At 40.8% G+C, this 23,627-nt stretch overlaps 1 protein-coding gene across 2 annotated transcripts in view; it reads right to left on the bottom strand.

The window, feature by feature from the left end:
- CDC14A (cell division cycle 14A) overlaps positions 1-23,627 on the bottom strand; it is a 92,890-nt gene that overhangs the window by 29,486 nt on the left and 39,777 nt on the right. For both annotated transcript variants that reach the window (XM_075832226.1, XM_075832225.1), the window contains exons 4-8: positions 21,335-21,427; positions 16,803-16,882; positions 6,464-6,530; positions 3,493-3,555; positions 2,294-2,381 (exon numbers count right to left, since the gene is read on the bottom strand). In XM_075832226.1, coding sequence (XP_075688341.1) covers positions 2,294-2,381; positions 3,493-3,555; positions 6,464-6,530; positions 16,803-16,882; positions 21,335-21,427 — 391 coding nt within the window. The remainder of the gene's footprint in view (positions 1-2,293; positions 2,382-3,492; positions 3,556-6,463; positions 6,531-16,802; positions 16,883-21,334; positions 21,428-23,627) is intronic.

The following is a 23,627-nucleotide window of genomic DNA, read 5'->3' as shown; positions in this document are numbered from 1 at the left end:
CATCCCATAAAAGATAGAGTTCAAATGATCACAAAGGGGATTCGGGAAAATGTTCGGGAGGGGGAACGCTGAGTAACATATCGCACCATTTAAAAACTGGGTATGTAGGGCATGATTAATGTGAGGACAACGCAAGATTGGTCAGGGTAGTGAAAGAAATCTCTACACAATTGCCCTGAATAGCGCTGTCTCCCTGATTCCAGCACTGTTTGTTTTTTGGTTTTTTTCCTAGACCCTCCTGTTTCAGAGATATTGCCCACTGTTGTGTCGGCTCCCTGTATATTAATTTGCTGTAGTCAGTCAACAAGGTTCCTCGTGCTGATTGGTCAGCATCATAGCCATAGGCAGGGAAGCTAACTCCACCCCATTGGCTAACTATAATAAATTAGCCTATAGGGAGCGTACAAAACAGTGGGCCATACCTCTGGAAGTGGTGGTTCGAGGAAAAAAAGAAAAACAGAGCTGGAATCAGGGAGACAGCCCTGTTCAGGTCAGTTTACCAGTTCAACTTATAGGACCTAGTGACAGGTCCTCTTTAAAGCGACTCCCCAGGCTCCATTACTATGGCTCATTTACCCCAGTATACATGTAGCAATTACCTGATGTTCATCTTTTGCTCACTTGTGGCTTAGTAGTCTGTACTATATAATCATTATACACAAAAGCCGATCAGGAGAGGCAGACTACCTCAGACTCCCTGTAGGCACCGTGCGAAACTGCAGTCACAGATCACAGCTCTACCCTAATGAGCTAAAAAGCAGCCAGGCTGCAAGCACTGAGGAAAATAATTAGCAGGTAAGCATCACCTTAAGCTATTGACACATGTAATTATTAGGCTTACAACTGGACAGTCGCTTTAAGCATTACACAGTGCCCATTCATATCAATGGGATGTCTATGTAATGCAGGACAGGACAGGTCCTTCACGGTTATAAATGCTCTATGTCACCGCTCTCTGGCAAGAGATGAGGATCTTGAACAGGGTACACCCCTCTATAAACTCAGAATTCCCTAATAGAGTATGTCAAAATGGGTTTTCTAAATGATACAACGCTTTTAAAGGAACAGTGTCACGAAAAAAAAATTTTTTTACATCAGTTTGATTTTAGTGTTTTATTAAAAACTTTTAGATTTATTTGTGTGTTTGTGTTTTACTTTTTTTTATTTTTTAACTTTTTCTTCCCTATGGGGGCTGCCATTCTTTTTTCCATTTCTGTATGTGTCGATTAACGACACATACAGACATGGAATACGGCAGCTACAGTCCCATAGTGAATGCGAACGGGGCCCGTTCCATCCACTATGCTGTACGCCGTCTGTGTGGGAACGGCGCATGCGCCGCTCCCACACAGTCCAAGTTGAACTGTGCGCCGTCCGGCGCCATTTTCCTGTAGACCGGAAGTCGCGGCCGGACAGTAAGATTACTACTTCTGGTCGCGGCTTCCGGACTTGTGCACTTGGAGCGGCGGTAGCAGACGGAGCGGACGGACCGGAGGGAGCGGCGGCGACTGGAGCAGGTAAGTTATTTCTGTGTATGTAAGTGTTTTACTGTGTGTTTACTAGTGTATGTAAACCTACTACACTGTGTGTTAGCTCAAAAAATGGCGACACACAGTGTAGGTTTGACCGTTCAATCCCCTTGTTTCTCCCGGCACTAGCCAGGATAAAGGAGGGGGGGATTCTGAGAGCTCACTAGAGCGAGTGAGTTTTCTCAAATTTTGCAGCATAAAGCAATGTGGTTGCTTTACCACATGCAATGCTGCAATTTTGGGAATTGCTCCATCTAGTGACCAGCACTGGGAAATATTATAAATTAGAATCTAATTTATAATATTTCCTGACTCGTGAAAAAAATTAGAACAATGTTTAATCACCTATACACTAATTGTTTAACTAAAAAAAAATACATTTTTTTCTAGCGTCCCATTCCCTTTAAGCTGGCCATACACTTTACTCTTTAGGATACAGGGAGTCAGAATGATGATCACGTGACACCCTCGGCGGCCCGGAAAGGAGCAGCGGCCTGTGAAATACAGCACCAGGTAAGTCCCTACACATTACAAACTGGAGGGGTGGAAAAACACAAACCCGGAGTGCTTCTTTAACAGAGAGCAGGCAGAGATTTTGGAGATGGTTAGGAATAGAAAAACAAAGCATATTAGAAAGTTGAAACTTTTAGTACACAGTGATTAAGCTTTTCTAGATGACTGGGAAACCCCATGTATCATGTAAATACTTTGTTAACATGGTGTGGAGATGTGATCACTTTTTTACTGATATTTGCTAGACTTACCATTTTCAATTTTGCTTTTTGGATGAGGACCACTGAATGCTAGAAATTTCCCTGGGAGAATCCAGTTGAAATCCCCATTTTCCACTCTCTGTGAAAACAAGAAGATCGTCAGAGTGCGCTGCCTAGAGCCCTGAGCGCTCACATTTATTCGTTTGTCCCACATTATACATAGCCCTACAAATGAGCATCTCTATAATAAAATGAACAACTTCATGTATTTTGCTGTCTTTTTGGGACATAAGATATATCCAATAAGTCCAGGTTTACATTTGGTGTTCCACTGCATTTTTTATTTTTTTTTGCAGTGGAAAAAAGATAGTGTCCAGCTTTTAAGCTGGCCATACACATTAGATCTATGTCGGCTGAAGCCGCTGATTTTGGCTTAACCAGCCGACCATCTAATGCGTATGGTGGTGGAACCCCAACCCTCCTCTGCCGGCAGATGTCGGGGAAGAGAAGGGTTCTTTATAACGTTGCTGGTCATATTGTGTTCCACAGCCCTTCGTATTAACATCATTGTTCGATGATGTGTCATCCAGCGTTACGTCACAGCTACAACCAATTAATCGCTTCTGTGGCGTGTCACCATGGAGGACATGTCACTGAAGAGGCCAATGACTGGCTGCCAGTCACGGGACATTAGGATAGACAATATATAATTGCCCAGCGGCGTTGAAACAGCACCCTATTTTAGTTAAGTACGGTATATTATAAAATTACATTTTAGGTAAGTATTATTTGAACTTTTATTGGAGCATTTAGGTAGGATAGGTAGATAGAAAAAAAAACCTCTTTAATGGGGTTGTTTCAGAGGACAGGTGATTGTGCGAACAGGGGTCCCAAACCTCCAATATCCTCCTCACTGCACACCCTGCAGTGAGGAGGAGCTTGAATGGAGCAACGGTGTTGAGCATGCGCATTAACGCTCCATTCAATGTCTATACGAATGACGGAAATAGCCGAGTTCTGCACTTGGCCGTTTCCGTCATTCCCACAGACTACGAATGGAGCGGCAGGTCGCATACTCGTCTGCTGCTCCATTCAAGTTTTTCCTTACTGTGGTCAAGCATGAGGAGGAATGGCCCCATCAATCGGATAGGACGGGTGATAATAGGCAAGAATTGTCAATTATAGGAATACCCCATCATAAAATTCATTAATATTCCTCTTCTTGAGCAATAGCAATGCAAGAAACCCACCTCATAATGTTCATATTCATCCACATCAAAGTTTTCGAAGTTAAAAAACCCAAGGTGCAAAGCCTAAAAAGAGACAAACATATACCAGCATTATCAAACAAATAATTACATTGTTGTTTTTCATAGTAAACTCCACTTAAAAAATCCCTAATTCATAAAAAGTTTTATTTGCCTAATAAAAATAAATGAATACTTCAGTATGTAAAGGAACATTGTTGTGAACCACGGTGCAGCAATTTACAGCACAATATAAGTGGATGGGTTTTCGAAACCACATCCACGTGTAGCGGAAATAATCTGCTCTGTGGTATTGAAAATAAGTTCAACGCCATGGATGCCATGGCTGTTTTCTTCTCAACTTTTTGCGGATTTTAAATCTGCAGCATGCTCATTCTTGTACGGAGAAGCAGCAGATTTTCACAGTGTATTTTCCCCTTTGCTAAGCTTAGGGTAAAACCTGCAGCATATCTGCAAAAAAATCTGCATGTAACATTTGCAGATTTGCCGCAGATTAGCTGCGGATTTGCCGCAAACTTGTCTGGATGCACCATAACACATATCAACTTAACGGGAACGGGTCACCAGAATTTCACCTACTAAACCAGCAATACCAGGTGGAAGTGGGTGAAAAATCATTTCTATGTAACCTATAATTATCTTCTAAGAAGGCTCTCTACCTTATTTTATTTATATAAGTTAATCATGTACCCCATTAGTCGTCTCTTTTCAAGGCTAAATAGGTTTAATTCTTTTAATCTTTCCTCATAACTTAGATTCTCCATGCCCCTTATTAGCTTCGTTGCTCTTTGTATTTTTTCCAACTCCAGGGCATCCTTTCTATGAACTGGAGCCCAGAACTGAACTGCATATTCTAGATGAGGCCTCACTAATGCTTTGTAAAGTGGTAATATTACATCCCTGTCCCGCGAGTCCATGCCTCTTTTAATACAGGGCAATATCTTGCTGGCCTTTGAAGCAGCTGATTGACATTGCATGCTGTTATTTAGTTTATGATTTACAAGTACACCCAGATCCTTCTCAACAAGTGACTCCCCCAGTATAGCTCCCCCTAGGACATATGATGCATGCAGATTGTAGGTACCCAGATGCATAACTTTACATTTATCTACATTAAACTTAATTTGCCAAGTGGATGCCCAAACACTTAGTGTGTTCAAATCAGCTTGCTATTTACGAACATCTTCCATAGACTGAACATTACTACATAGCTTGTTGTCATCTGCAAAAATAGAAATAGTGCTATTAATCCCATCCTCCATATCATTAATAAATAAGATGAATAATAGTGGTCCCAGCACTGAACCCCGGGGTACACCACTTATAACCGGGGACCATTCAAAGTAGGAATCATTGACCACAACTCTCTGGATACGGTCCTTGAGCCAATTCTCAATCCAATTACAAACTATACTATCTAAACCTATAGTCCTTAATTTACCCATTAGATGTCTATGAGCGGCCCCTCTGTCTAGGCTTCTGCTCACCTCTTCATAAAAACAAATCAGGCTAGTTTGACAACTTCTGTCCTTAGAAAGTCTGTTCTAGCTGTCACTTATAATACAATTTTTTGTCACATAATCCTGTATAAAGTCCCTCAAACATTTCCCCCACAATGGTCTATAATTACCCGGGGAAGACCTAGAGCCGTTTTTGAAAATAGGCACCACATTTGCCCTGCGCCAGTCCCTTGGCACTATACCAGCCACTAGAGAATCTCTAAATATTATGAAGAGGGGGACAGAAATAACTGAACTAAGCTCCTTAAGAACTCTAGGGTGTAACCCATATGGTCCCGAGGCCTTGTGTACGTTTATTTTATTTAATTTAGCTTGGACCATATCTACATTCAGCCAATTCAGTATATCAACTGAAATATGAACAGCACTGGCACTGGCTACATCAGCTGCTCTCTTTCTTCGGTTGTATATACAGAGCTAAAGTACCCATTTAGTAACTCTGCCTCCTTTGGATCTCCTGTGACCAACTCCCCATTACCACTATCTAAAGGTCCTACATGTTCAGACCTTGACTTTTTTGCATTCACATTATTTTTGCTAATTTTATTACATTTTTACAGATTTTATTATGCTCTTTATAATTTACAAAGGCTGCAGCTGTACCCTCAGATTTGTATTTTTCAAATGCCCTTTTTTGTCATGTATTGCCCTTTTCACAGAAGGTGTAAGCCATGTGGGGTTTCTTTTTAGTCGTTTATACTTGTTACCTGTAGGAATAAATTTTGCACTATAATTACCCAAAGTAGATTTGAAAATCTCCCATTTATCGTTTGTACCATTATTTGACCTTAGTTCTTCCCAGTCTATGTCCTGAATTGCAGCCCTCATCCTGGGGAAATTGGCCTTGTTAAAATTAAGTGTTTTTGCCCTCCCAGCCTGTGTTTGTTTTTCACAGTATAGGTAAAATATATTGTGATCACTGTTACCGGGGTTTTCACGAACATTGACATTCCCAACAAGCTCGGCATTATTAGAAATGACCAGATCCAACAGAGCTTCACCTCTAGTCGGTGATAAATAATACGCTGTTAAATAATATGAAACATTTTTTACATTTTGGGGAAATTGTAATAACACTCATATCCACAGGGTGGCAACATCTGCCTGAAACAATATGTGGAGAAGCACAGAAACAGAATTTCCATTTGTAATGTATTTAGAAATTATTAAAATCTGCATCCACATATAAATACATTACTCGGATCATGGCAGGTGGTAGGATACAAGGTCAAGAGAGAAGTAAAGGAAAGCTACGAGAGGCAATACAGCACAAGGCTTAGTAGGCCAGTACTGGCACATCAGATAGGCACCACAGTCACTGTAATAGATCATTATGTATAATTATCAATTTTATCAACTGGCTTGTGTCTGGCTAGTGCTGCTTGTAATATATACATATGTAATACGTGAAGTTTATATGTAACTGTATTTACCTTGCGGATGCCCTGCAGACAGTCGAGGATGGTAAGGTTGTAAGTGCAGTTTCCAAAAGAAGCATCTCTGCAATAAGAGAGAGGTTATATATACGTAAACAGTGCTTTGTGAATGTTATTGATGTCAGTAATAGACATTCTACGGAACGCTATATACAAGATAAACATTACCAGTACAGTGCTACTTATGTCCATGCACTGATTGTGCTATATGTACTGTTCTCTACATGTGCCAGGACGAGTTGCTGCTACAGACACCATGAAATAGCGGGCCCATTAATTTCTATCGGTTACGGACACCTTTCCGTATAACTATGGATGTGTGTCCGTGCCGTAGAAATGATCCGCAAAATATAGAACATGTCCTATTCTTGTCCTCAATAGCGACGCAACTGCGGCCGGCTATGAATGTGTATCTAGCCGTCAGATCCGTATTTGCAGACAATAAAAACCTTTACGGTCGTGTGAATGAGGCCTAAATTACAATATTTTCAAGTTAACATGGTCATCCCAGAAAGAAACTTGAGGGAGAACTGTAGATATAATTCTTGAGTTGTTTGCTTTAACCAAATTGTTATATTTTTATATTTCTATAAAAAACTGTGTGACAACCAATATGGCCACCAATGGGAATTTTTTTTTAATAATTGGTACAAAAAATAAATTCAAATTTTATGTTCCAGTCTAGTAAGTGTGTAGGTTAAAAGTGGCATGGCTGCATTATAGTACAGTATTTCTTTAAGATCTCAGCTCAGAAACTAGGAGATGAAGCAATACCATTGTGTATGTTTAGTCACTAATTACTTCACAATTAACAAATAATCCTGTATTCGGTGTGCGTAGGTGTGTGACAAATATGCAACCAAAATAGGGTGCACATTTATATCCCACACCATAAACACACAAACAATAGCGATCAGGAAACCATAAATTCCACTGTGACCATATAGACCGGAGAGGGTTCAGTGTAGGATATATAGTACGAAACATGCTCAGAGTCATAAAGACTCATAATTGACAGGAAAACAGGTTGGAACAAGGTGTGCAACCAGAATAGCCTGCAAAGAAGATGCTTGCTTGTAACCTTCTGTGACAGCAGAGTCCCTGTATATAGATGTTGTATACTGGATGATTCAGCGCTGATATATAAGGGATGGGATTAGAATCACGACAAGAATACTGAATACTGGTGGTGATGCGGAAGCGTTACTAGACTTACTATGACTTTACGGAGAGACCTATGCCCAGTGCACCCAAGACAGACGTCACTTTGCCATACTGTTCCTTCATGTTCCTATATATAGCGGTCGCAATACTCAAGTGCTGTGCAGAATGCGGAATCCCCGAGCACAGCTCCTGCCTCTCATGTCACATTCCAGATGAAAAGTTAAAAGTTCATGTATTCAGTCAAAGTCCATAAAGGAAACATGATCTAGATGAGGTGACTTCACTCAGTACCACCGGGTAATGTGATAATGCAGAGGAAGACCTGTAAAGGGGATTATTTCCCCAGTATAAATTAGGTTTTGAGTAGGAAACAGGGACTTGGAAAAGGATAAGAGGAAAAATTCACTCTACGTCACTCTGTCCTGGTGAAACTACACATCCCTGACAGTCTGTGGCCGCATGCTGGTGAGGCATGCTGGGAGTTGTAGTAACTTCCATAAAATCCACTTTGTAACTGTAGACTTCTGACATCATAAGTTTATGCCGGGGGCCCCCATTGCTTTTGTAAGAGCCATGCCATTTTTTATTTTAGTTCAAAGATCTTCAGATCCCCAAGTTTTGTTTACAGGTAGTCATATATTTCAATGAGACCATAATATGCATGCCCAGACCCATTTAAAGGCTATGTAAACCTTTGAAAGGCACATTTAAAAAAATAAAATAATAATTATTATTTTTATTACAAATTCTTTTTACTTTTTAAGATCTACAGCTGCTCTGTATTCTCTATATAGAGCAGCTGTATCGTTCGCTATTCACTGAATCTGTCAGTCCTATAGAGCTGACGGGTTCAGTGACAATGGGTCCTGTGTGTCTCTGACACGCAGGATCCACCAGTAAATTATGACACCTAAGTTATTTACTTAGATGTGATAGATTACAGGTGGATCCTGCATGTCACAGACACACAGGACCCATTGTCACTGAATCCGTCAGCTCTACAGGACTGACAGATTCAGTGAATAGCGCTAGATACAGCTATTCTGTATACAGCTGTTCTGTATACAGAATACAGAGCAGCTGTATCTTAAAAAGTAAAAATTATTTTTAATAAAAAGTATTTACAAAGTTACACCAAACACACTGATAGACATTTTTATTGAAACAATTTTTTGCCTTTCAGAAGGTTTGTATAGCCTTTAAGTTTATGGACACCTGTTTAAACCATCTTTCACTAATGCCTCAGAATGTAATGGGTATTATAGGTATATGGATGTTTTTAATATGTGATGATTTATTGCTATTTCTAGCATATTTAACTTCAGATTCAGAGTTCCTCTTGAATTGATCATTCCTCTTAGACCTTAACAATAATCCATCCAAAACAGTGACATAATAAGAAAGCAACAATATAGATGTGACTATAAGACATTCATAGATGTAATTTTATACAATAATAATGTACAGAATAACAACAAGAGCGAACAAGTAGTCATTATATTAGATTTGGGATCATTCTTGCTATGAAATCCCCTGGGGTGTGAGAGACACGTGGAAAACATTCTACATATAAAGCTGGAAGCAAAGTTACCTGTAGCAATTAAACCCAAAGGTTTCTTCTTGTTTTTTTGTTTTATTTTTTGAGGGGGGTTTATATGTGGGGTTTTTTTAAACAAACTCCAGTACATTCCAATGTAAAAGGTTCCTAGTTCCTATACAGTTTCCAACTAGTTTATAGCTTCTAAAAACAACATACAGAATGGTGCACAGTTCATTTGATTTTCTATTATAAATTTGTACTGTGCTATAAACTGGTCCACGAATGCAACCCAGGATACCTTAAAATGAAAGTACAACGTTATAAAAATGTAATATATAAAAAGCATATGTAAGGTTCTGTTCACATATGCCTCAGAGCCTCGGTTGCAGATTCCGTTAAAGTCTAAAATGGCTGCTTACAGGAAACAATAGATTATTTTCAACTCCACAGCAAATAGAGAGTCAAGATATATTTTAGGTTTAGTGCCCATTTAACACAATATATATTTGTGCTCTATAGGTCTAGCCTTATTTACTTAAAGGGGTTGTGCCAGAATCAAAAATCATCACCTATCCTCGGAATAGGTGATAATTGTCTGATTGCTGGGGGGGCCCCCACCACTAGGATCCCACAAATAGCAAGAATGGTAATCGACCATGCACCAACTGTTAATTTCAATGTCTTTGGGACCGACGGAAACAGTCGAGCGCTGTACTCGGCAGTTTCCGTCATTCCCTTAGACTTTGAATAGAGCTGCAGCCAGGCTGATTCTAGCTTTTCTGCTGCCTGAGGCAAAAATTTTAATGACACCCCCCCCCCCCCCCAGATCTCGATTGACATCCCCCTGGCTGTTCTACATCACTAGTAGCCTCCTCCACATCTTGCAGATGCGCCGATGCCTTGTACTCCCTAGGAGTGCAGCAATGAAGCCGGGCAGAGTACACCTTGCTGTACGGTGCGTGCCCAAGTAGTACAAGGAAATGGCGCATCAGAGAAAGTTGGAGGAGGCTGCTAGTGATGTATAACAGCCAGGGGGATTTCAATCAAGCATGGAAAGGTGGGTGTGGAGGCAAGACTATGACTCTTCAGGATAGCAGCACCGCCCCATGACCCTTTAATGAGTAATTAGCATATAGTGTATGCCATTTTAAAAGTTGATTTGATAGATTTTGCTGCATCTGAAAAAACATACAAGGGAATGTTTGGAAATATGGTCAGGTCATAAATTACCGCATGGTGGCGGTTCAAGGGGTTAAAACTACCTGACAGTTTCCTATTAAATATACAATACAGAACAAACTCTGTACATATATACAGCACCAGAACAAAGCTCACTACATAAATACAGCACTAGAACCAGGCTCAGTACATAAATACATCACCAGAACAAAACTCAGTACATTATATATATATATATATATATATATATATGTACACACACACACACACACACACACACACACACACACACACACACACACACACCACCAGATCCAAGCTCAATACATATATACATCCCCAGAAACAAGTTCAGTATATAAATACAGCAACAGAACCAAGTTCAGTACATACATACAACACCAGAACCAAGCTCAGTACATAAATACAACACCAGAGCAAAACTCAGTACATAAATATAGCACCAGCACAAATACAGCTAAATTTAGTGCAACCCCTGCCATATAGGTTTGTACAGCGTAAAACTACAGCTCCCAGCATGGCCCGAACAATGGTAAGGATATGCAGAGAGTTGATGTTTCACAAGAAAATAAAAAATCATACCACAAATCATTTCACTGCAGATCATACAGTGACTACAGTACTATTTAGAGACAGAACAAACATTTACATTAAGTCACTCACAGGTGACGTCTTCTCAGATACTAGTTGATCTTTTTTTTTTTTCTCCTCTATCTGGTCCAGACCTCTGTGATGACTTCTCCCGGCCACAGCCCATTTCTGCAATTTGTCGCTCAGATGTCTTTAGCTTCTCACTTTCAACATTTCTGCACCTATAAACGAAGATAAAATTCTCATGGTGCCACACACTAGGCCCCTAAATATTACATATTGCACCATACACTGCACCTCGAATTCTAATTGCGCAATACACGGTGTCCGTAATTATAATAGAACCATACACTGTGTCCTTGATTATAGCACCATACACTTTGTCCCCCACACACTGTCCCCTCTAGAAAGTGCCCCCATAGAGCCCCCTGTAGATAGTGGCCCCCATAGATTCCCCCTGTTGATAGTGGCCCCTGTAGATAGTGCCCCACATACAGCCCCCTTTAGATAGTGCCCCACATATAGCCCCCTGTAGATAGTGCCCCACATATAGCCCCCTGTAGATAGTGCCCCACATATAGCCCCCCTGTAGATTGCGCCCCACATACAGCCCCCCTGTAGATTGTGCCCTACATTTAGCCCCCTAGCCCCCCCTATAGTTAGTGTCCCACATATAGCCCCTCTGTAGAGTGTGCCCCACATACAGCCCCAATGGTAGCTAGTGCCCACGCTGTAGGTAATGCCATTCACACTTATAAGAGAGAAAAAAACAACTTTGCATACTTACCTGATCCCGTTCCTACGTCGTCCGCTTGCAATGCAGACCTGCTCTCTCCTGAGCAGGTCTGTTGGGGCTGATCGACGCAAGCGGCGCGATTAAGTCATCGCGCCGTTTGCATCGCTAAAAGGCGCTGAGCAGCTCTGGCTGCATCGTGCATGCTTGACTGCTGTTCCATTCAATGTCCTCCTCACTGTGGTCGAACAGTGATAGGAACAGGTGTTTGGGGCCCCCGTTCTTGTAATCGGTGGGGCCCCCAGTGTCAGACAATTGTCACCTATCCTTCTGGGACAACCCCTTTAAATCTATAGAGCTTCATATCTATACAGCACAAAGGAAAAATGAAGGTAGTAAAGGCCCCATTACACCTGCCAATTTTGGCTAGTGCAACGAGCGCCAATAAACGAGGTCTCGTTTGCTCCGGTCACAAGAAGCTATGTATGGGGACGAGCGTTCGTTACTCCAATCGCTTGTAGCGATACATCATCATGTCCGCAGCACATCTCCCTCTTTACACAGGGAGATGTGCTGCCAACAACGATAATATCTCCATTTTATAAAACGATACGATCAGCAGATGAACGTGTGTTTGCTCGTTTATCTGCTGATCGTTGCCCTGTTTACACAGGGCAATAATCGGCAACGAGCATTCTATGAACGCTTGTCTGCCCAATAATTGCCCAGTGTAAAAGAGCCTTGTTTCAATAAAAGAACACCCATAAGGACCCAGTCTGTATAGAGTGTGTGTGGCCTTGCTGAATTGATCATCTCCACAGATAGCGGAACTCACCAGGATGACACCGATAGAGGTCCTAACGTGATTATTTTGCAAAACAATGAATGAACTTTTGCTTGAAGGTCATAAAACTGTTCTTATTTAGCCTGGTTAATGAGGTTTTCCAGTCCCTAAAAATTGATGGCCTATCCCCAGGATAGGCCATCAATAGCTGATGGGTCAGGGACCGACTACCGGGACCCCCGCCAATTAGCTGTTTTGAAGGGGGTAGGAGTGCTGCTTCACGTCATTTCTGCTTGCTCACTGCGAATCGTCGATACAGATGTAACGGCGATTTACAGTATTGGAGCCTTATCCCATTCACTTCAAGCACTGCACCACCTTCCAAACAGCTGATCGGCAGGGTCCCAGCCATCAATTTTTAGAGACTGGAACACCCCTTAAAGGGACTCTGTCACCAGTTTATCAATTCCCTATCTCCTAGCTAATCTAATAGGCGCTTTGCTGCTGATAACTACAGTGTGATGTGCTTTCAAAAACATTTATTAGTTGCAAAGTTATGAGCATTTTTCTAAATATGCTAATATGTCTCTAATAGCCAAATAGGAGGTGACTCTTTCTTTTCACTCTGGGAGGTGTAATGTTTTATGTATGACGCTGTCCAATTAGCAGACAGCTTCTGCCCCCTTTCCTGCCCAGCAACACAGTGTGATCATATAGTATACAGATTCCATTTCCGACTGTGTTTTCAACCGTGTGATATCTCCGGTTGTGTCACAGCTAGAACTGCGATCCTGGTGTCATATGAAAGATTCACAGCCCGAGATATGGCTGTTTAAAGTGATCCCCCTTCCCTCCAGCTTTAGTTTCACAATGTGTGTGAAGCAGCTTCATGCTGATAGGACAGCGTCAGAGGCGGTGAGGTAGCTCCACCGCAGGAGAATCGCTGGTGTTACCTCCCAGTTGTCGAATAAAGGCTCATTTACATATTTAGAAAAATGCTCATAACTTTGCAAATAATAAACTTTTTTAAAAAAAAACAAATCACACTGTAGTTATCAGCAGCAAAGCGCCTATTAGATTAGTTAGGAGATAGGGAATTGATAAACTGAGTCCGTTTAAATGTGTAGTAACAGAAATACTGATCACATTGAGGAATAAACCAAATGTTACTTATTTGTAGGGGAGGAGTATGCATGTGAGAAGGCTAGAAGGACTAAACCAAAATAGAGGGGAGAAATACACTATGGCGCGGGTATTAAGGATCCCGACCGCCGGACGTTTATATATCGGGAACCGGTTAAATTAAAAAATACCCAAGCGTATAGATATGCATAAAAAAGAAATTTTTTACATAATTAACCATAAGTGTCCATCTTTGAATGTCCAAAAAGTTAGGAGATATGCCAGATGGCACACAACCAGTAAAGTGTTAAGTAAATTAATTATAGAAATTGACAGACCATTATTTCTAATATTTAAGGATTCACAAAATGACAGGGTTTGTGCCACATGACCGGGACATAACAAATGTGGTACCAATATTCAAAAAGGGGTCAAAAAGTCAGCCCAGAACTTCTACTATCCTATGTAAAAAAGAGAAATATTCCAATGTGCCTGGACATTCTTGAGTTGGCCTTTATATGGATGGGCATTGACTTCATCATGTTAGAGAGAATATTCTCTCTACCACGACACAACTATCAGGAATAGAGTCAAAGACATGCTCTCCTCCTCCTGCTTCATTAGCCCCAAGAAACCCCTGAAGACACTACATGTGTAGCGAAACATGTCAGGGGGGGCTGACTGTTTTTAATACAAGGCTCCGCTGATACATAGACAGACCAAATATCATTAGACGGTGTAGGCATAGCGTACTGCAGCCGTTGGCTTAGACACTAATAGATACCTTACTATCAACATAGTACATCTGGGCATCGTGCCTTTTAGGTTACTTACTGTCAGTTTGTAATGGCCATTTTAATAATGTCTGGTTCTTTAATGTTGCTTTAAATAGAACTAATAAAAGTTACATTTACAAAATAAAAAAATCTTTTTGTATAGGTAGTTGGAATATAGTTTTGTTTTTTTGCCTTTTGGCAAATAGTGTTTAGAATTGTTCATGTGCCCGCTGACTACCAGGGTCTCTCGAGTGCTATGTTATCTCACAGACCTGGCCTGTTTGACAACCCTGCCTTCCCTCCTGACGTAGGGGTGGAATCCTTCCTAGCTTGGCAATCCTCGAATGCCACAAGGTGATGATTGATAACGCCCAACTCTCTTGTTGCTGGAATATGCTCAATTGCATACCTTCCTCTGATCAAGCTTCCCTGGGGTACACATACCGATGAGACCACAGACTTTGAGGCTTCTGCTTCAGACCACCACTGCCCCTCATGTCATATATTTGCTCTATGGCATTCTGCTTGACAAATCAGCAGATCACTCACTTGCCTTTGTACCAGTCTGGGAACTTGAACTGGATGCAAGTCTGTCCAAGGCAGATTGGCAGAAAATCTTAATCTTAACGCATGAGATGCTCATGGCTCAAGAAAAGAATTATTAGATTCTAACGAGATGGAACAGATGCCCCGAGACACTCCATAGATGTTTTCTGACCTTTATTGGTGTTGCAACTTTGAGACTGGTACGATGCTGCATATCTGGTGTACTTGTCCGACTTTGCAGTTATTCTGGCAACTGATATTTGAAATTTTCTGTCAAGTGACAAGCTCTAGAGTGATGCCCAGCCCTCAGATTGCACTGTTATCTCTAATTCCGGGACCTATTTCTCAGATTAATAAGAATCTTTAGGCATTTCTTGACTACTGCTCGTATGGTGATCCCCAGGCACTTTAAAGTCTGTAGATGTCCCTCTGGTCAGCAAGTGGATCTCAGAAATGGACCACTTATGCCGCATGGAGTCACTCTTTGCTAAGGACCATGATAAGTCAGAAGAGGTTTTGTACACATGGTTACCCTGGACTTCCTGGCCTGGTTAACTAAACTTTCTTGGCCACCTGTTCGCTGATTTCCTTTTGATCCTATAACCCCTTTCTACCCCCCCCCCCTTCTTTTTTCTTCTACTCCTTTCTCTTTCATCCTTTTTTGTTATGTTGATTTTTTTTTACAAATATGTGAGATGCCTGGGAGCCCTGCTACTATACAATTATACTTATTTTATGTCTTTTCACTTTCATTGATACATCCTTGCTTTTTCACTCTCGTTGTTGTACTCTGTACATTTGATGTAGTACATGTAAAGGTAGTATTTTTGACTTCTTGCTCTTTCTCACTTTCTCTTTGATTGTACAATTCTGAAAAACGTCTAATAAAAGTCCAGATTAGAGAAAAAAACAAGCCCAGAAACTATAGGCCTTTAAATTTAACCTCTATTGTGGATAAAATGGTTTTAAGGTTTCAAGAGATGCTATCCTGGGGTATCTCAATCATAATAAACGTATAACTCCATATCAGCATAGGTTTATGACGGATCTGTCCTCTAAAACTAATCTGACCAGCTTCTATGAGGAAGTAAGTTCTAGACTAGATCTGGAACATTTGCTACTGTTCCACATAGATGGTTGGTATATAAAATAAGATTAGGTCACTCTTACTATGAGGGGTTCCACAAGGGTCAGTACTGGGCCCTATTCTGTTTAATATAATTATAAATGACGTTGTAGAGGGATTGCACAGCAAAACATAATAAAAACGGTGTAAAGGAATGAACGCAAAAGGGGACAGTATTATTTTACAAATTTATTTGGATAAGTTAGAGCATTGGTCAGAGAAGTGTAACCGATAAATGTAAGGCACTTGGGAATGGAAAATACAAGTCACCATTACATACTAAATGGGAAAACAGTCAGTAACACTGACATGGAAAAAGAACTTAGGAATGTTAGCCGACAGTAATCTTAAATGTAGCAATCAATGTCAAGCAGCTGCTGCCAATGCAAATTAGATAATAGGATGCATCAAAAGACGTTTAGATGCACATGATGAGAACATAGTCCTACCAATTGATAAACAATTAGTCAGATCGCATATTGAATAATGTGTACAATTTTGGGGACCAGTGGTTTAAAGTGGTGTTATTAAGGGACGACACTATATGTATGTGATCATCTTTAGCAGTAAAGGCAGATGAGATCAGAGATGGTGCAACTCATCAAACTCAGCCATCCACCTATGTGAGCAATGTGTCGGTTTCTGCAGTGAATGTGTGTAATACCAGCGTAGTTTAAAGCCAACAATAAAACTTTCATCGTTCTCTCAGTTTTCTTTAGGACTGGATAATAATATATTCTTTTAGGCTTCTTACCTGAAAGGGAGATACTGGGGGCTAGAACCACTTAGTAGTGCCCTGTATGCCTCTTCTGGAGTCTTTTTCAAATAAATGACCTAGATTCAAGAAAAAGAAAAAAAAAAACATTAGCGTTCACCATAATTATCAATAAAAAGACTGGCTCGGAAGATTTTGTAGAATTTCTAATATTGTGACTGAACCTCTAGAATAATGCTCTGAACTAAAAGCCAGAGACGACTAGCCAGCAGGAGAGAATCAAAAGAGTAAATAAAGAGGTCATCCCGAGTGTGTAAAATATTTGTAATAAGTCCTTTATTAAATAATGAAGAAAATCCCTAAATCCCCTCTAAAATACAATAAAGATAAAAAAAATACAATGAGAAAAATAAAAATAAGGACCTGTCCCCTTTCTAAAAAAAAACTGCAGATGACAGCTCAGGTTGCCGACGCCTCAGATTCTGGCGCCTTTCTTTTTTTTTCTTCGAGTACCGTTAGTTTTGACACCCCATATGCAAATGAGGTATTTACATTTTAAGTGGGTGGTTAACACCACTCACTTTGCAAGGGGGAGAGAACCCTGCCGCTCTAACGGCATCCATTTAAAGCGGACAGCGTCAGAGCGATGCGCTCACTCCTGCTAGTGCCATGATCGTGCATGAGCCGCTTTAAAGATGTCCTCTCTGATTGGACAGCAAGGTTCATTCCCCCTTGCCAAATGAGCTGTGTTAACCACCCACTTGACAGTCAAAGGCCTCATTTGCATATAAGGTGCACCGATATCTAGGTGGACTATAAAAAAAGAAGTACCAGAATCTGTGAGGCATTGGCAATCTAACGGAGATGTCAGCTGCAGTTTTAATGGCAGGTGATAGATTCTCTTTAAGGAATATGACTGCTAATAAGAACACCAAAAGCACATATGTAAATAATAAAATGAAGCATATTTAAGAATGAGGCAAAACAATGTTCCTGGACTGCATAATGTGTCCAGATAGGCACAATGGCTACTATGCCATAATGGCCTCAACTGCAGGGTTATAAAACAAGATTAGAAGGTTGGAGGGAATGTATTCATGGGATTGTTTCGTGCTTACACAGACGGTAATCCACTGGAAATTTATATCACTGTGGAAGGTGAATGTAGCAGCACAGAGGTCAAAAGGAATAATGCTTTGAAGATCCAGTAAGTGAGCTGATGCAGTATTGTATGCACAGCAATGTATGCAGAGCTTTGTATATAGACACAGAGACATTTTGTCTCAACAAAAGAAGTTTAGACCTCCTCGAAGATAGTAAAAATTAGATCGTGACCTACAATGTACAGTACTGTATATTCTCCACTGGATGTAGTCAGTCCCTGTCTGATTGTGGGGCTCACGATCTTATTTTTTCTATGTCACACACACAATAGTGTACACTTCACACTAAGGCACATATGTGTTAGAGCCTCCGTTAGGGGTTCCATTGGCCATTCTGGTATTTTTGACAGCAAGAATAGCTCAGTCTCCTGTGCTATTCTTGCAAACAAAAATACCGGAGACCCGATAGGAACTCCTGGCATAGTTACAAACAAAATCTGCAACGCTAGTGTAAACAGAGACTTATCAGTATAGTTTCTGGAGTGCAGTAGGAACTCTGAGGAGTGAGAAAAAACTTATGCAAGCATAGCAATAACATAAAAACTCCATGCAGCTCGTGCAATGGTAGTGCTGGAAGACAACAGTACTAACCAGTGAGAGACCATGGCATACACTTAGTTCTTTGCCGACTTACTGTAGTGACACAGTAATTTTATGGAAAGATTATCTAAATGTAGTTAAAGGGGTTTTCCCACGAGAGACATTTATGACGCATCCACAGGATATGTCATAAATGTCAGATAGATGCGGGTCCCAGTTCTGGGACCCACACCTATCTCCAGAATGGGGCCCCCTAAACCCCGTTCAGCCGCTGTGTGTTGCGGCTGAATGAGGTGTTTTCCGACCATGAAAAAGGTTATATGGTCGTGAGTTACGTAAACAGCGTAACTCGCGGAGCTACGTTGTTTACGTAAGTCTCATAGAACTTAATGGTAGTTACGGTAACAACGTAGCTCGCATGCTACGCTACTACTGTAACTGTTATTGACTACTATTGGAGTTACGGAAACAGCGTAGCTCAGCAAGTTACGCTGTTTACGTAACTCACGACCATATAACATTTTTCATGGTCGGAAAACGCCTCAATCAGCCGCAACACACAGCGGCTGAACGGGGTTTGGGGTGCCCCGTTCTGGAGATAGGTGTGGGTCCCAGAGCTGGGACCCACATCTATCTGACATTTATGACATATACCGTGGATGCGTCATAAATGTCTCTCATCGGAAAACCCCTTTAATCCTGCCAATTGTCAGTTGTAGCTTGAATAACTTCCCTGTGAAACAGAATGCTGGGGAAATCTAAGAATCAAGAAGAAGACTTTTTTAAAGCGCAGACAAGGCAGCAGTTCAAAAAGTAAATACAGTATACATGTACATAGTGTAGCATGTGGTATACAGTCAGGTGGGGAATGCAGACATGGAAAGTTGTGTTTCCACTGGAGGTCTTCTTTAAAGAGGCTCTGTCACCAGATTTTGCAACCCCTATCTGCTATTGCAGCAGATAGGCGCTGCAATGTAGATTACAGTAACGTTTTTATTTTTAAAAAACGAGCATTTTTGGCCAAGTTATGACCATTTTTGTAGTTATGCAAATGAGGCTTGCAAAAGTCCAAGTGGGTGTGTTTAAAAGTAAAAGTCCAAGTGGGCGTGTATTATGTGCGTACATCGGGGCGTTTTTAATACTTTTACTAGCTGGGCGCTCTGAAGAGAAGTAACATCCTCTTCTCTTCAGAACGCCCAGCTTCTGACAGTGCAGATCTGTGACGTCACTCACAGGTCCTGCATCGTGACGGCCACATCGGCACCAGAGGCTACAGTTGATTCTGCAGCATCATCAGCGTTTGCAGGTAAGATCGACTTACCTGCTAACGCCGAGGCTGCTGCAGAATCAACTGTAGCCTCTGGTGCCGATGTGGCCGTCACGATGCAGGACCTGTGAGTGACGTCACAGATCTGCACTGTCAGAAGCTGGGCGTTCTGAAGAGAAGAGGATGTTACTTCTCTTCAGAGCGCCCAGCTAGTAAAAGTATTAAAAACGCCCCGATGTACGCACATAATACACACCCACTTGGACTTTTACTTTTAAACACACCCACTTGGACTTTTGCAAGCCTCATTTGCATAACTACAAAAATGGTCATAACTTGGCCAAAAATGCTCGTTTTTAAAAAATAAAAACGTTACTGTAATCTACATTGCAGCGCCTATCTGCTGCAATAGCAGATAGGGGTTGCAAAATCTGGTGACAGAGCCTCTTTAAGCACTTCCAAATGCTGATGCCATCAGTACAACCCCTTTCTACACTGAATGGCCACTTTATTAGAGACACCCATCTACAGGCGTATTTGACGTGCTTTGGCAATCCACTACGTGTTGACACTGGAATCTTTCCTTTCTGTTTTCCTTAGACAGCAATGGCACTTAATTAGTCACTGCTGTTATTGCCCATCTGTGCTAAGGAACGACAAGTTGTGTGTTCAGACACATTAGGTGGAGGACTAGTGTTGCATTCGACTACAATTGTCCATCAGAATGATTCTTGACATCTTCCTCTGACCTCTTTCGTCGACAACTTGTTGACGTCCACAGGACCCTCTTTTACTGGATTTTTATTCTTGATCACAACATTTTCTGTATACTCTGAACACTGTTGCATAAGAAGACCCCGAATGGTTGGCAGATTTTAAAATACTCGCCCCCTGGCTAGTCTAGCACTGATTTTAAGTCACTCAGATCGTTCGATCAGTGGAAAACTTGCTCGCGGGATTTTATTCTGCACTCAGGGTCATGTGTCTAATTTGCATACTGGGACGTTTCAGTCCTGAAAAGGCAGGTGTCTCTAACAAAGTGGCCATTTAGTGTATAGTCTCTATTTGGACAAATGACTGCCATAGAGTGGGGGGTTTCCTTCAATATGAAAATATATCTCGACTGTACCTCCTTCATACACTCTAAATAATACTACAAGTATCAGTTTTGTTGAATTTTCTTTTTCAGATTTAATAAAGGTAACATGGTCTTGTATCTCATTATAAACTATGAGCAAACAGAATTAGCTCACAGAGAACAGTTGCAACCAGAGATGTCCATTAATACCAGTTAGTCTGAAGATAAAGTCCTTTTAGATCCGCACCATTTCTGCACTGCTTGCTTTGTTGCACACAGTATAATGTCACAAAGACTGAACTGGAACCTGACATTCGAGACCTGTTCTATTTATTTCTGTCCCGTTCTAAAATATTAACAAGCTAGAATGAGAATCTCACATAGACGATCGGCTCAGAAAAGAAAGCACAGCAGGTCAGGAACCTAGCAATTCTTACACACACAAGGGGCAAATGACAGCCCACCATGTTCAAAGTATAGAACGGAGCGGGTTGTTGGGTCCTCATCATTAATAAACACTCACCGTATACGCTCCAATCAGGAAAGCTGCATTGGCTCTTTTCCTTTGATCATAGCTTGTGTAGTGGACAATCTTCTTTCTTGACAAACTGAAAGACTGAAAAAAAATATTGCCGACTAAGAAAAAATGATGATGAATTGGTGAAGGAAACTTGACAACTAGTGGTGAACCTTTTGGTGCAGATAAACAATTTGACGTGACTTAGTGATCGGAGCATTAATCATTTTGTATATAATGGAAACACTGCACCGGGCCAATGTAAAATGGTCCTTCATGTCCAAAAATTTATTGTACCAGTTTAAAATGAATAGTGTGCGGCTAACTGAGTCGGTCCATCGGAAATGCAAAAAGTAATTACAGTTTCCATGGGATAATTGTTCCCATTGTAGCAAAATATCTTGTTATGGGGCAATCTGATAATAAATCTATATAGCCCACCATAAGGGCCTGTTCACATCAACGTTGGCTTTCCGTTGAGGGGTTTCATATGAGGTTTCCGTCGTGGAACCCCGCAATCAATGGTGATGCAAACGGAAGCTGTGGTTTCCGTTTGACTTTCCGTTGCGGGGTTCCACGACGGAAACCTCCGACGGAACCCCTCAATGGAAGGCGAACGCTGATGTGAACAGACCATAAGAAGTGAAAGTCACTCTAACCAATCCAAGTCCAATGCAATCACATAAAGAATAATCGCAAAAATCACTACAACAGGTCCTTAAAGAGGCTCTGTCACCAGATTTTGCAGCCCCTATCTGCTATTGCAGCAGATCGGCGCTGCAATGTAGATTACAGTAACGTTTTTATTTTTTAAAAACGAGCATTTTTGGCCAAGTTATGACCATTTTCGTATTTATGCAAATGAGGCTTGCAAAAGTACAACTGGGCGTGTTGAAAAGTAAAAGTACAACTGGGCGTGTATTATGTGCGTACATCGGGGCGTGTTTACTACTTTTACTAGCTGGGCGTTGTGCATAGAAGTATCATCCACTTCTCTTCACAACGCCCAGCTTCTGGCAGTGCAGACACAGCCGTGTTCTCCAGAGATCACGCTGTGTCGTCACTCACAGGTCCTGCATCGTGTCAGACGAGCGAGGACACCGACACCAGAGGCTACAGATGATTCTGCAGCAGCATCGACGTTTGCAGGTAAGTCGATGTAGCTACTTACCTGCAAACGCTGATGCTGCTGCAGAATCAACTGTAGCCTCTGGTGCCGATACGATGCAGGACCTGTGAGTGACGTCACAGATCTGCACTGCCAGAAGCTGGGCGTTCTGAAGAGAAGTGGATGATACTTCTCATCAGAAAGCCCAGCTAGTAAAAGTAGTAAACACGCCCCGATGTACGCACATAATACACGCCCAGTTGTACTTTTACTTTTCAACACGCCCACTTGGACTTTTACTTTAAACACGCCCAGTTGTACTTTTGCAAGCCTCATTTGCATAAATACGAAAATGGTCATAACTTGGCCAAAAATGCTCGTTTTTAAAAAATAAAAACGTTACTGTAATCTACATTGCAGCGCCGATCTGCTGCAATAGCAGATAGGGGTTGCAAAATCTGGTGACAGAGCCTCTTTAAATTGTTATTTTAACCCATTCCAGGACACAGCAACATTTGGCCTTGAGGACAGAACAGTTTAAATTTTTTCCTCTTTGTGTCCTGGCGCTAATACGTTTTTATTTTTTGTTTGCTGTAGCTGTATGATACTTTTTTTTTTGTGTGGGACAACTTGTACTTTATGTAGGTACCATTTTTTGGTACATTTACATTATCGTTTAACTTTATCCTTTAATATATATTTTTATATTGTCAAAAATGCAGAAAAAATAGGTCCTGCTTCAGTTTTATTACTTTATGTTTTGTGACTTAAATTTAATAAAGTTTATTTATTCTAAATAATGTGCATTTGTGTTTATTTTTTGACATTTTTTTACCATGACTTTTTTTATATTAATTAAACTTTTTTTTTTAACACAATTTTTATTAAAGGTTTTTCACAGTTATACAAAAATAAACAAGACATTAACATTGGAAATATTGAAATGTTTTTTTACAAATTTATGAGATCGCAAAAAGCATAAAGATTTAAAGTTAATCTAATAGTCAGTATACACATACATGTATTAGAAACATTCTGGGTACATAATAAGATAATCATAGTGTCGTTAATTAATACTGTAACCAGAGTTGAACTTCCATAAATTTAGTTTTTACTATTTTACACCTTTCCAATGTAAAAAAAAACAAAACACAAAAAACATTAAAAACATACAGACAAACATAAAGTCCC

This window comes from Rhinoderma darwinii, chromosome 7, assembly GCF_050947455.1.
Source record: "Rhinoderma darwinii isolate aRhiDar2 chromosome 7, aRhiDar2.hap1, whole genome shotgun sequence".
NCBI lineage: Eukaryota > Metazoa > Chordata > Amphibia > Anura > Rhinodermatidae > Rhinoderma > Rhinoderma darwinii.
The sequence above is the reverse complement of the archived record's forward strand: the minus strand, read 5'-3'. Positions and strand labels throughout refer to the sequence as shown.